Source organism: Humulus lupulus, chromosome X, assembly GCF_963169125.1.
Source record: "Humulus lupulus chromosome X, drHumLupu1.1, whole genome shotgun sequence".
Classification (NCBI taxonomy): Eukaryota; Viridiplantae; Streptophyta; class Magnoliopsida; order Rosales; family Cannabaceae; genus Humulus; species Humulus lupulus.
The window spans coordinates 202,714,572-202,728,568 of record NC_084802.1 but is presented as its reverse complement, the minus strand read 5'-3'; the positions used below and the strand labels follow the sequence as shown (position 1 = coordinate 202,728,568).

Genomic DNA, 13,997 nt, shown 5'->3' with positions numbered 1-13,997 from the left:
TTACCGATGTCGGTGTGCGTCAGAGTTAATGCCTGTTCCAGAAGAACCAACCACGAAAACAGACTAAAATCACTTCTGCTCCATTGCACAAAATTCGCTGTTAATCTATCTATACGAGCCAATATTTTCTTTTCCCGGGAAAGCTTACATTTATTTTTTCCCCATTCAAAATTCACATTTGCGCCGAATGCTATGCGTTTGAGCCCGATCTGAAGCATAGAGTTTTTGAAAAATGGGGGAAAAGTCTGGTTCGAAGGGATGGTGTGGTTGGTTACTCGTTTTGGTGATTCTTGCTCTGATTGTGGGTGCCATTGTATTCGCAATCAAGAAGAAGAAATCAGGTAACTCCGACGAGGCTGCTCCGGTTCCTGGACCTCCCGGTGCAATTTCTAAGGACTACGCTGACGCCCTCAAAATTGCTATGCAATTCTTCGACGTACAGAAATGTACTCTCTTAATCTCTTTTCCTTTTTTTTTTTTTTTTGCATTATAATATAGTTTGTGCAACTAAATATAACACTACTGTTTTGGTATATGGTATTTCGTTCATGAGTTTTTGGGTAATTTGATTTGGCAGCTGGAAAGTTGGAAGACAATAAGATATCATGGAGGGGCGATTCGGGTTTAACAGATGGAAGTGAAGCGAAAGTGGATCTGACGAAAGGAATGTACGACGCCGGAGATCACATGAAGTTTGGTTTTCCAATGGCGTTTACTGCCACTGTCTTGTCTTGGACGATTCTCGAGTATGGTGATCAAATGGATGCAGTGAATCAGTTGGAGCCAGCTCAAGACTCACTGAAGTGGATTACTGACTACCTTATTAATGCTCACATTTCAGACAATGTCCTCATTGTCCAGGTTTCTAGTCTTTACTTAATCTCATTGGTTCTTTAAGAAATTTAATTGCAGCCAAGTTTGTATCAGCTTGCATGTGTTGGAATTTCTTGTTGTGAGTTTTAATCTAGTTTTTCCTTAATTTTTTTTTTTTTTTTTTTAGAAACTAGTGATTTTTTTTTGGTGGGGGGGAGAGATTTTGAGATGTGGGATGGAGAGATATAGTGAGCAATTGTTGAATTTGTTTTCATTTTTTCAATTTGAATTTTGGTGTAGGTGGGTAATCCTGAAACAGACCATAAGTGTTGGGAAAGGCCTGAAGACATGGCCGAGAAGAGGCCTCTCACACAGGTTAATACCTCCTCTCCGGGATCAGATGTTGCAGGTGAAACTGCAGCAGCTTTGGCTTCAGCATCTCTTGTTTTCAAGAAGAGCAACCCAACATACTCGAGCAATCTTCTTAAGCATGCCAAGCAATTGTTTGCTTTTGCTGATAAGTACAGAGGCTTATACAGTAAAAGCATCCCAGAGGTCCAGACATATTACAATTCAACAGGATTTGGGGACGAGCTCTTGTGGGCAGCAAGCTGGCTCTTTCATGCAACCGGGGACCATTCATACCTTGATTATGTGACTGGGGACAATGGGCAAGAATTTGCTAATTTTGGTAGTCCGACCTGGTTTAGTTGGGATAACAAGCTTGCAGGAACCCAGGTAACCGAACGGTTGTATCAAAGCAACACTTTACTTGCCACTATCAAAATAACATAACTTGTTTTGTTATAAATGTGTGTCATGTCATGATTAAGGGATCCTCATGCTGTTTTCTAGATGTTATTTCAAGTACACTGCAAACATGAAAAACTTTCCTTCTATATCAAAATTCTGCTAATTGATAAGGCATTTAGTACTGGTGTCCGAATTTAAAATCGTCATAATTAATCTAAAGTACATCTGCTGGATTTTCTCTGCTGCCAATTTAAACTAATTCACAATTTGGTGCAGGTTTTGTTATCTAGGATAAGCTTCTTTGGTGCCAAAGGTGTCTCAAACACTGGTGGCCTTCTGAAGTACAGACAGACTGCTGAGGCTGTTATATGTGGGCTCTTACCACGTTCTCCAACTGCCACTGAAAGCAGAACAAGGAGTAATATACTTTTTTCTTGTTTATGCTGGGATTATTATGTAAACAAAGTCAACTACCATTTGCATGCTAACTAGTTAAACAGGCAGATAGCTAGCCAATCAAATTAGCTAGTAGCTAGAGATTTACATTTGACAACAGAAATATATAGGAAGGTGACATTTAGATGCAACACATTCATTATAGGATGCATAATGAAGTTGGAAGGATAACATGGCTAATTTTTTGTGCTTTATTCTCCTTAATATATTAACAAATGCATATTCCTATACAATGTGGCAATCTATTTTATGGAAGCTTTAAATAGCCAAGATGCCCAGACATTTTAAAAACATGCACATCACTAAAAGGATAATATTTTTTCAGTTCTACTTTAGAATATCTAGCTCAACAACTGGATGGTTTTACATATTTCCTCTGGTCGTTCTCAAGTACTTAACCTTGAACTGAAGTTTAGTACTATTATATGATTCCTCTTTTAACCTTCGTCTTCATCTTCAGGTGGTCTTATATGGGTCAGTGAATGGAACGCTCTACAGCACCCTGTTGCTTCAGCATTCTTGGCTGCTGTTTATAGCGATTATATGCTTACAACTCGAACAGCAAAAATATCCTGTGATGGACGATCTTTCACACCAGCAGATATTCGCAAATTCGTTAGATCACAGGTTTGCTTTCACTTTGTATCGAACGAACATATTCCTTTTATATTTTTGAAGTGTTTTCTAATACTTTTCCATATCTATTTCATTTTTCTCTAGGCTGATTATGTCTTGGGCGAAAATCCTATGAAAATGAGCTTTCTTGTTGGATATGGCGACAAGTTCTCGCAATTTGTACACCACAGAGGGGCTTCTATTCCTGTTGACGCAAAGACCGGATGCACTGATGGTTTCCAGTGGCTTGAATCAACTAAGCCCAACCCCAATGTAGCTGTTGGAGCACTTGTTGGTGGACCCTTTCTCAATGAAACATTTATTGATTCCCGGAACAACTCCATGCAGACTGAGCCAAGCACATACAATAGTGCTGTAATTGTTGGTCTTCTATCAAGCTTGGTCACCACCTCCTCAGCAGTTCAGTCCTTCACCTGAGTTACTAAACTGTGAAACATGCCTGTAATATGCGTTGTATATCTGTATGGTTGATTTGTTTTGTGAGAGCTTTAGCCCTATAGTAGTTTGCTTTACATGTGAATTATGTGGTAGCTTCTTGCTTCCTCTTTTGTGAGCTCCTATAATCACTCGTTTTGGTAGAGGGCAGGAGTAATTCTTTCTTAGCAGTAGTCTGTAATGAGACAAATTGTTCTTCCCTTTCGTCTCCTGCCCAAAATTTATAGCGAATATTAATGTAATATTTGGGAAGAAACTAAGTGCTTGGAGTTATGGCACTGGCCTAGTTTTCTAACTATGGTTATAACTCGCTCTGATACGCACACACACACACAAGGTAGTTTAATGAATTGGTTTTGCTAGGTTCAACTAACACACACACACACACACACATACTAGTTAGTTTAATGAATTGGTTTTGCTTGGTTCAACTAGTATCAAGGGGGGAGAGCGAGAGAGCAAAATCCACGAAATATTGGACACTTGGTATTCTGGGTATTGATCTTATCAAACACTTCAAGTCATTGTCAAGCTTCTAACTCCGCTGGATTAAAGTTGAGAAAGAACAAAAAGCTTGTCGGGACCATTTTAGTCAATTATTTTATCAATGGCCATTGTTCACCCAAGTAAAATCTCCAGTCACTAGCATTTAAATTTGTATACCTTGGCTAGGGTAAAGAGAAAAAAAACACTATAGTTGGATATCTCTTTCATCTCATGAAATCATCGTAAAAGAAGAAGGATAATAATGTTATGTATAGTATAATATAGTATAGTATAGTATAGTTCGTTATCTTAAACTTGTAACTCTGATGGGACACTAGTAACTCGTACGAGTTCCCATATTTTTGGCCTAAAGAAGTGGTGGTACTGGTGGATGAGAGACTTGCTTAAAAAAAAACAAGGACATTAAATAGTTGATGCCTTAACAATATATATAGTATAAACTAGGACCGACAAAGTAATAGTGGACAACTTAGAGTGACAATAACAGAAGATCCCAAATTCAATGTGTCACTTCCACGTGAGTTCTTAACTCATACATTGGACCTAGCTAAGTTACTTGAATCTAATCTATACATAGGCACACACCAAGCTATTCTTTTTTCTTTTATTATGAAAGAAACACCTTCACCACAGCCACACCACAGCCACAGCCACACCACACCACCGATTTTTCCATTCATTTTGTCAATGGTCCTATCGGTACGGTCAAGGACAGGTGAAATTGTACCTTTTTGCAGTAGCTTGGAATAAAACCAGTGCCCACCTCAGCCCCACTTCTGTTCTTCCACTGCGTATCACCCAATCTTCTTCTAAATTAATTGAAGAAAACTGTCAAAATATGACAAGTGATAGTGATGGTTGTGGCACTGGCTACATCTTTGAGAGGAGGGTTGAAGTTTTATCCCAAAATATTATTAATCAGGAGATATTTAATGTGCCCAATGGGCTCTTCCATATCAAATATGTTTGTTATTCGCATATCAACATTAACAATAATACTATAAATTGATTGTACTTAAAATACATACATGATACCAAGAAAGGAATCAGTGATATATAATTGGAGTTGTTTGTAAAATAGTGAAGTTGTTTGCTACAAATTTGATTTATTTGTTCTTTTCATATTAATTCTAAGAGCACTCCCATCCGGTGCTTTACTTCATCTTTTAAAATACCTCTCCAAAACACATATTTTTCTATTTTACCTCTAAATTTTGCATTTTACCATACATCAGATTCTCTATTTTTTTTCTCTATATTATTTAAATATTATATTTTCACACATTTTTTTATTCATTTCAAATATATTTTATAACTATCAATAATATCTTTATATATTTTAATGTTATAATATTGGGTTGAAGGATGAATAGTGTACATTAGATATAGCTTTATACTGTAGCTTTATCTAAAAATATTTGTAAAATACATCATCCAATGGATACCCATTTTTCTTAGTTTTAGCTATTTTTTTACATATTTTGGTAATATACCTCACTGGATGGGAGTGCTCTAAAATCATCTGTTTTAACAGCTTACTCTCTTGCTTAAAAAAAATATGATTATTCTTACAAAAATAAAGGAAAAAGAGAGGAAAAGGGTGAAGTACCCTGAATATTCTCTTCTATTCTTCTTTTTTATTTCTTTCCGTGGTATCATGATTTAAGCTAAAATTTCTGTTTTGCACCTATAACCTCAATTTGAGATATTACTTTGTTGTGTTGGATTTCTTTTACTTGTTTCAGATAACAAGTATACTCACAAATTTTCTACATCAATCTTGTGGGAGAGTATCCCAAATATCATATTTTAGACACAAATACCATGAAATGTGATTACCCACAAATTTTTCGATTTAACATCTTAATATATTTCCATAAATTTTCTAAGTCAACCTTATGAGATTTTTTCAAATATCACATTTAATCTATTTGAGTATAAGGTTGTTTATTATATCACACTTTAAGACCTAAACGTCAGCCAACGAGTACACTCATAAATTTCCTGACCTGACGTTCAAATATATTTTCATAAATTCTTTTAGTCGACTTTGTGAAATTATCTCAAATATTATATTTGATCGTCTAAAAATCATTTATTCTATACATACTTTCAGACTCAAACGTAAAAATTGCGTTAGAATACAAAATAATATACACAACACAATAACCTTTTATTAAAAAAAATCATAACATTAATTGATTTTAAGTTAGAATCTCAATCTACACTAAAAAAATCTCTCCTAATTTGTAATAATTACAACAATAAATCTCTCCTAATTTGTAATAATTATAACACTATTCAACTTTCATAAATTGATTTTACTCTAAATACATAAATAATAATTGAAAAACCAATCAAATATAGATATGAAATAATTACTATTTGAAACAAAATATATAAATATTTTGACATTTGAGAAGGAAAAATTATTATTCACCGTCATAGGATATGAATGATCATAGTAAAACTTTTAACTTTATCTTGTTCTTGTTTGACGTAATAATTATAAGAGGGAAAAAAAAATTGACAAGTAATGCGATAGCTTTTTTGTCAACCTTGTCAATGTGTTCTTTTTTAAACTTTAATTTATAGCCCTCAACCTATTAATATTGACAAGATACCAACTAATAAATATTTGAATTTTCTTGTTAGTTTGTAGTTGAGTTTCATAAATATTACTCTCTTTTTTGGAAAATTTTGTGAATTATCAGCGAAAGTGAGTACATATAATGGGAAACTTTGAATCATCATCATCATCAAATCTTCTTGATTTTTCTTCTTTTTTTTTTGAAAGCAACTTATAACAACTCATCAATTCATGCAAATATATTAAAAATAAATAAATAAAATATACATAAGCGGTGATTCACCGACATACAAAACTATTAAGCAAAGCGGTGGCCTTGTTGATCTAGGTCGAACCATCATTCTAATGGCCAGAATTAATATAAAAATCCCAAAATTAATAAACATAATTAATCCACAGTCAACTAAAACAAACTGTGGTAGTAGTGACACTGCCTATTCTAGTGGACCTCACATCTACATGATCTTTTTTTTTCTTACTAATAATATCTACGGTCATGATTGTTGATCATTAGTCTTTCATCAAATTGGATCAAGTCAACGAGAAATGTCAACCTTTGCAGTGTATCCCAATTGCTGCTCTATCTCCCAACTTAGCTTAGGGGCCACACCAGAATGCTTAGGAACATAATCCTGTTCAAGACAACAAAAATTGAACGGCTCAGATCAGATCATAGTCCCTCCCCAAAAGAGTGAGATTCATTCATTCAGTACGGCCGTGCCTAGACAACAAGTCACCTCAACTGATACGTGGCAATGTACGATTGGCCCAGCAAACAAGGTACTGAAAGCTCCGTTACAATGAATAAAATTAGTGGGAGAGAGAGCTCTTAAAAATGTACCTCAAGTTTGCACATGAGATCTTGGGCAGTTTGGGCAGACACAATAATGTGACGGGCAGCTGGGGCTATGAAACCTTCGTCTACAGCTTTGTCTATAAACGACAGCAATGAGTTGTAGTACCCATCTACGTTTAACAATCCCACCTGCGTCCAAACACCACCCATTTTTAATTATATATCCTTTTTTTTTTTTTTGGGTTCATCCCAAAAACATCAAAAATCTCTTGTTATTAATTTAAAAAAAAAATTGTTATGTTTTGTTTTCAAATTCTTACTGGTTTTTCATGGATTCCTAACTGAGCCCAAGTGATAACTTCCAAAAGCTCTTCCAATGTTCCATACCCACCTGCAAGCAAAATACCCCAATATTATTTAACAATCATAGAGATTTGTCATTAGTGATGATTTAAAATAATAATAATAATTATTATTATAATTACTGGTTTATTAGTACAGTGTTTGATTTGAAGTAATTATGAGTTGCATATATAATAATATTTAAATTAAAACTTGTTATTAGTACTAATATTAACTAATTTTACGTGAATATATATATATATATATATGTATATATTACCTGGCAGAGCAATAAATGCATCGGCTTGTTTAGCCATTTCAGCTTTGCGTTGATGCATGCCTGATACAGCTCTTACTTCTCCCACAGTCTCTCCTGTAATCTGCAAATATTTAATAAAACCACACACCACTTTAATTATATTTATTTTTATTCAATTGAATAATGTAAATATAATTATGCTAATTAATCATAAATATTTATATAATTATGTCAGAAAATTCTCACCTCTCTTGGCATGAGAGTTTTGGGAATTACTCTGCATAATTATTCCAAAAAAAGAAAGTTAATACCAAATTAAGCAAAAAAAATTAAATAAAAACTAAGCATAGTGACAGTTAAAAGATTAATAAGGAGAGATTGAGATGAAGCTACTTAGATAGTTAAGACATACCCCAACACGTGGCGACCACCTTCATAGACAGCTTGGGAAACCAGACCCATCAAACCAATGCTCCCTCCACCATAAACCAAGTCAATGTTCCTTTCGACCTGAAACCATTTTTATAATGTAATATAATATTAAGCAAACTAATAAATACACTTAGACGTGCATAATTAAAACTCAATAAAATAATCATTTACACCATCATAAAAAAACCTCTGTTCGATTTACATATTATTTAACTAAAAAATAAAAAACAAAAAATCTTACTTGATCAACAAATCCTCTGTTCTTGATTATTCATCACCAACTAATTAATTAACCAACAAACCAGTAGTACTATATATATATATATTTAAATATATATAGCAATAAAACCACTCTGGTGTAAGAGTATCACAAAAAATTTGAGTGCCCAATTGGTTGAAAATCAGTTCATGGAGAACTGAAAAGGGTTGAGCTCTAACATTGAAAAATATATATAAATGGAAATTAAAGACTTGGAAAAAATGAATTAATACCAGTTCTTTGCCGAGTTCAGTAGCTGCAAGCTGATAGTTTGGATTCTTGCCAGGACTGCTCCCGCAAAAAACACAGACTCGTGTGAATCTTGATGTCATGGGAAGTTGACATTGCTGGAAAAGCTCTCCCTTACTTTCCATATATATTGAGAATTATTATATATATATATATGTATATTAATTGTTTGAATGAGATGGAGGACAAGAGAAAGTAGGTAGCTCTGTTTTTGATTAGGGGAAAAGGTTTTTGGTGAGGTGAGAAGAAGAGAGTTTTGTGTATTGACGTGAATGAGTGTTTGTTTGTTGAGTTCAAACAGTCAGCGATCGCTATGAGAATTGAGAAGCCAATGCCAAAAGATGAAGAAGGAATAATGCGACTAAATGGTGTGAAGGGGCTCCCTTTTTTATATCACCCCCACCACGTACGTACCATCTCAATTTCTCCTTTCGTGATATTTTGATATATATATATATATATATATAGTTTTTTAAAATAACGAATTTCACGTTTGATTACGACATTAATTTTGTCCTTGATTTTTGGAACCAAGTTTTTATACTAATTTCATTTTAAATTTTAAACCCTCCCAAATAAAACTAAACATGAAAAAAAATAAAAGAAACTTATCTAGGGAAGAACCCATCTTCTATCTATTCCTATCAATCAGTTTCCTTTAAAAACTTTACCTTCATATTAATTTATTTCCATAGAAATGCAGACTTCTTCTTTTTTGGTGGGGGCAAGAAGTAACTAACACTATTGGTTTTATTTCACTAATAATAATAATAGTAATAATAAGTAATAAAATAACTAGTATTACATAATTTCACTGATCTCTCTTGTAAGAGTGGTGCGCCGGCGGCCCTAGAACCCCTGGTTTACTGTGTGTTGACGTGGTTCTTCGGCAATAGATAATTATACGAATAAACGAGACAGATTAGTGCTAAAAAGTGAACTGTAATATGAAGATAATTTAATTCTAAACTGACGAATGGGTAGGTTATCACTCATTTCCTTTTTGGGTGGTTCGAAGGTTAAAATCTTTCTAGTCCACTAGTCAATATTATTGATATCTCTCAAATATTCCTTACAGAGTGTTTCTTTACAATAAAAACGCAAACCCTTTGCAATGCCCAGAGTCTCGGTATTTATAGGGAGAGGATATCTGGGTGTTGGTAAAGGGGGTTATCCGTGACCTTCTTACCCATCATGTCATCTCTGTGACACTTATGATAAATTCCTAAAACTTGACAATGAGGTGTTGTCTAATCAATAGGTTAGGGGAGATAATGGGCCGCATGGCCCAAACCAGTTGTGGGGTGCCTGAACACGCACGTTTATGCAACGTGCCCGAGAATTCAGGAATGGAATAGACACGTGATGTCTGATATGTGCACGTTTACATTGCGTGGTAGCCTTTACAAGGATTCGAGTGTCAGATCTATGTTGCACCTCGAGCTTGATGTAGCGCCAGCTCATGATATCCATACTGCTGACCCATTGCCTTCGAATATACTGCCAACTCTTTGATCAGCTCGGGCTAAAGAGGTGGAGACTCGTAACAGCAGCTCTGGGTGGACGGTTTACACGTGGCGGATTGAATTATGCCATTTTCCAACTCGCTAATAACTCATGGATATTTAGGGCGTACATTTGCCCCCCAAGTCCTTGCTCGTGACACTTGACGTCATCTGTGGCCACAGCGGGGGCTTTTATGTTTCTTTTTCGACTCTTCATGTCCCATCCATTGCGCTGGTATCGGACACGTGGAGCACCGTGGTTGGCGACGGTCCGGCTTCCGAGAATCGCATTAAATGGCCTAGCCTATCTTCAGCCGTCGTTTTGTCTTTCGAGTTGTGACCCTTGTATCTCGCATTAAGGCGATCGAACGGTCCTCGCTCCTTTGCCTTTTACGTATATATAAGGTTGGCCACCTTTTGCATGAGCCACCCTTTATTTGAAATTTTTTTCCTCATCTTCTCTCTTCTTTAGCCTCAGAAGTCTTTCTCCTTCTGGTTATCGTCCTAGAGGTCTCTACGTTCCAGACACAAGGGTTTCTTCGTGACTCCGGTTCTAAAGGCTCCACCAGGACTCCGACTTCTACGCTTCTTGCGGTTTTCACACGATAAAAACACTGTAAGTCCTCTGCCTGTTGTACATTTAGATCTTTCCGTTTCTCTTGTTAGGTAAACTTCTTTCTTAGTCGCACACTGTAGGTTGTTTTTCTTTTTGGCTGGTGTTTTGTGCGTAGGTTTTTATCCTAGGGGTATCGATCATATGAGAATATGTTTAGGAATGTGACGTATAGGACAAGATAATTCCGGGGTAACCTTTCTGGGTAGCTTTTTGGAATGCTTGTTTAGAGAGGGGAAGGCAATAGGTTTCTGGGGTGCAAAACTCGGTAGCATTATCCTGACCCTCCAAGGCGGTTTTGCTTTTTGAAACTTTCCCTCCAAGGCAAGCATTATCTTGACCCTCCTGACACATGGATCCTGAGTAATCGGGGACCTGTTGGGAACACAGGCGCGTGTTCATAAAACCGTGTGGCCTCACGCACCGCGGGCTGAGATTACCTCAGCCCGTGTATGAAAATCATTTCTCATGCTAGATTCCCTTTCCTATTTTTAGGTCGCCTATCTAAACTTTCTTCATCTTTGTTCGTTAGGCGACCAGATGGGACCCAGGAAGAACATGCCCAAAAGGATCATCGCCAGCTCGTCATCCCAGCATGCCAGCAAGGGGAAAGAGGTGGTAGCTGAATCCCCGATCCCCCACTTTGGTCCCACCGTGGAGAAAGAGGTCGAGGTGGGACCTGACGCCTTCTTCGAGGCCGAGAGGATAGTCTCGAAGGTTACAACTCAAGGGAAGGTCAACAAGATCCTGCTGTCCCATAACATCAAAATTGGGACAGGCGCTCTTGTTGCCCGACCTCCCCTCGAGGGCGAGCAGAGCTGCACACCGCTCGACGAGGAGTTCGCGGCCTGGAGCAACGAACACCTCAAGGTCGGGGCCTTTCTACCTCTGGACCAGTACTTCGCAAACTTTCTGAACTACGTGAAGCTGGCCCCCTTTCAACTGCCCCCTAACTCCTACCGCTTGTTAGTGGGGCTGAGGTATCTGTTCCTGAAGCAAGAATGGGAGGTCCCTACACCGGTGGACATTCTCTACTTCTTCTGCCTCAAAGCCAGCCCGGATCAACGGGGGCGAGGTGACGGGTTCTATTACTTGACCCGTTTTCCCAACTCTGCTGCAGTCATTGAGCTACCCAGCCACCCCAACGACTTCAAGGACCAGTTTTTTATGTCGACGAGGTTTCACAACTGTGAACACCACTACTTCAACCCTCCTCGTAAGTTCTTTCTATCCTCAGCTCGCAAAATCGTCACTGATTTGTTTCTTTCCATGCGTATTGACTTGAATACCATCGTGCAGCTATTTTTGCGAAGACGACTAAATTGGTGACCCTCGGGGGTCAATATGAGACCTTGGAAGGGCTCCCATCAAGCGAAAAAGACTACCGCCAGCTCGTGTCTGATGAGACGATGCTGGCGTGTAAGTTAATTTCTCCAGGTCAGACCCTATCCTTGAGGAGGCCGTGGGCCGTCCCAGCAACTCGCGCTCTTGCGCCCATCCCCGAGGGGGGTGCTGTGGATGACGACGAGCAGGACGAGATGCTTCTCGTGCGTAGGAAGCGGGCTCTTGAGATTGCCCAGGGGGTCGACGCGGAGCGGATCCAGTCCGGGTTAGTAGCCGGCCCCTCCAGCCAAGGTAACCCATACTTGTTTAAGGACTTAGACAGGGCTGCCGCAGACCTACGACTTGCTAGGTTTAATCCCAGCCATCTCATACATTGTCATCAAAATGACCCAGACCGTAACATAACTCTACTTCAGTGTGTTGATCAACTAGTGTTGCGCCATGACATGGGCCGCCCTAGGGGCACTGTAGTAGTAGACAACACCCTGGCTTTTAGGTCAGCCTTTTTTGAGGAGTGTGAGACCAACCTTAGGTCGTGGCCCTCCCTTCTAGAGGGTGTAGTCGCTCCGGGGCTTAGGCAGTATGTAGAGGAGTCCAGTCCTGAGGCGGATCCGGACCCAGAGCCCCCTCTCATTCGTGAAGTTATAACCTTAGATTCCCCTGTAGAAGCTCCACGGCCGGAGGTTGTGGCGATAGATTCCTCCTCTAGCTCGGAGGGTAGGACCTTTTCAATACATTCTTAGATTTTTTGTGATCAAGTATTTTTACATGTATACTAATGCTTCCTTGTCTTTGTTTCAGGCGAGGAAATGGCACAGCCCGGGGACAACGTCCTGCGATCCATTTTCCAGGGGGGGAATCCTCCCTCCGGGTCGTCTGGGCCATTGGTAAAGAAGCCCTGACTGACCAAGAAAACTCCCCCTCCCGGGACCACCTCAAAGTCTCCCGCCAAGGGGAGGGGCCAGGTCCCTCCTGCCGCAGGGAAGATGCCCCCCCTCCTCCGCGACCTCAGGTCCCTACTCGGGAGCTGGAGGTACCAACTGGGACCTTGCCAGCTCCGACTCCCACTATGCGCATCCCGGTCAACACTCGGGCCCTGGAGAAAATCCCCGAGGCCTTTCGAGGGACGATTTACGAAACCGCGAGCTATACGGTGGATCATTACTACAATGCCACCCCAAGGGACTTGTGGGAGATTGAGACGAGGAGCCTCGAGAACGTTATGGAGTCTTCACTGGGGATGACCCTCACGGTAAGTTTACTTAATCAATGGTTCTCTTTGTTTTTTTTTTTCTGTAGCACATGTCTTATTATCTTTTGACCTTGCAGGCGGCTTTGGCTCTACACCGAAGCATAGCTCGGTCTAGGGCCAGGTTTGAAGAGATCAGGGGCGAGTTCCAGACTGCTTAGGCTGCTCTCGCGTCTGCACAACAACAAGAGCGAGATGCCAAGGCTGCCCTGACGACTGCCAAGGAAAGCAAGAAGGTCACGCAGGCCACCTTGGTCGCTGCGCAGGCTGATCTGAAGGCAAACTGGGCTAAGCTACTGGAGGCCGAGGCTACACAGGTCGCCTTGGATGCCACGAAGGTCGAGCTTGAGGAGGCCAAGGCCGCCCTTGTGGCAGAGAGGGAATCTTACAGCTCCTCCATGGAAGCCATGCTTTATCATTGTTGGGTCTTCAACCAGGATGGCAATTTTTCCTTCCTAGCGCCGGAGGTGTGGGAGCCCTTCCTCGAGAAGTTTCAGGCTCGACTTCAACAGGAGGCGCCCTCTGAGACTGGGGAGACTTCCGCTGTAGGCGATCAGGATGCCGAAGGGGTGACTTCTTCGGAGCGGCCTGGGGGGGCCTAGGACTTTTGATCCTTCTCTTTTTATTTTTTATTTTTTTTATTTGTAATCTTTTACCACGAGGTTTTTTCTCCTCGAGACAATTGGTTTCCCCAGATTTCACTTTAATCTATTTTTTACCTTTATTGTTATTCATTTTCAACACATTTGGTAAGAACTT

General features: G+C 39.3%; 2 protein-coding genes across 2 annotated transcripts; one reads left to right on the top strand and one right to left on the bottom strand.

Annotated features, from left to right (window-relative positions):
• On the top strand, positions 1 to 3,388 carry LOC133803279 (endoglucanase 10). The gene is made up of 6 exons (XM_062241253.1): positions 1 to 446; positions 578 to 861; positions 1,114 to 1,551; positions 1,843 to 1,984; positions 2,483 to 2,649; positions 2,743 to 3,388. The coding sequence occupies exons 1-6, from the start codon at positions 233 to 235 to the stop codon at positions 3,073 to 3,075; spliced, it is 1,578 nt and encodes a 525-aa protein (XP_062097237.1). The 5' UTR covers positions 1 to 232; the 3' UTR covers positions 3,076 to 3,388.
• A 2,968-nt stretch (positions 3,389 to 6,356) lies between these two features.
• Positions 6,357 to 8,887, bottom strand: LOC133804064 (cytokinin riboside 5'-monophosphate phosphoribohydrolase LOG1-like). The gene is made up of 7 exons (XM_062242213.1): positions 8,512 to 8,887; positions 8,000 to 8,097; positions 7,834 to 7,864; positions 7,609 to 7,708; positions 7,307 to 7,377; positions 7,032 to 7,175; positions 6,357 to 6,822 (listed from the first exon to the last, which is right to left on the bottom strand). Exons 1-7 carry the CDS (start codon positions 8,650 to 8,652, stop codon positions 6,727 to 6,729), a joined length of 681 nt encoding a protein of 226 aa, XP_062098197.1. The 5' UTR covers positions 8,653 to 8,887; the 3' UTR covers positions 6,357 to 6,726.
• Between the last annotated feature and the right edge of the window lie 5,110 nt (positions 8,888 to 13,997).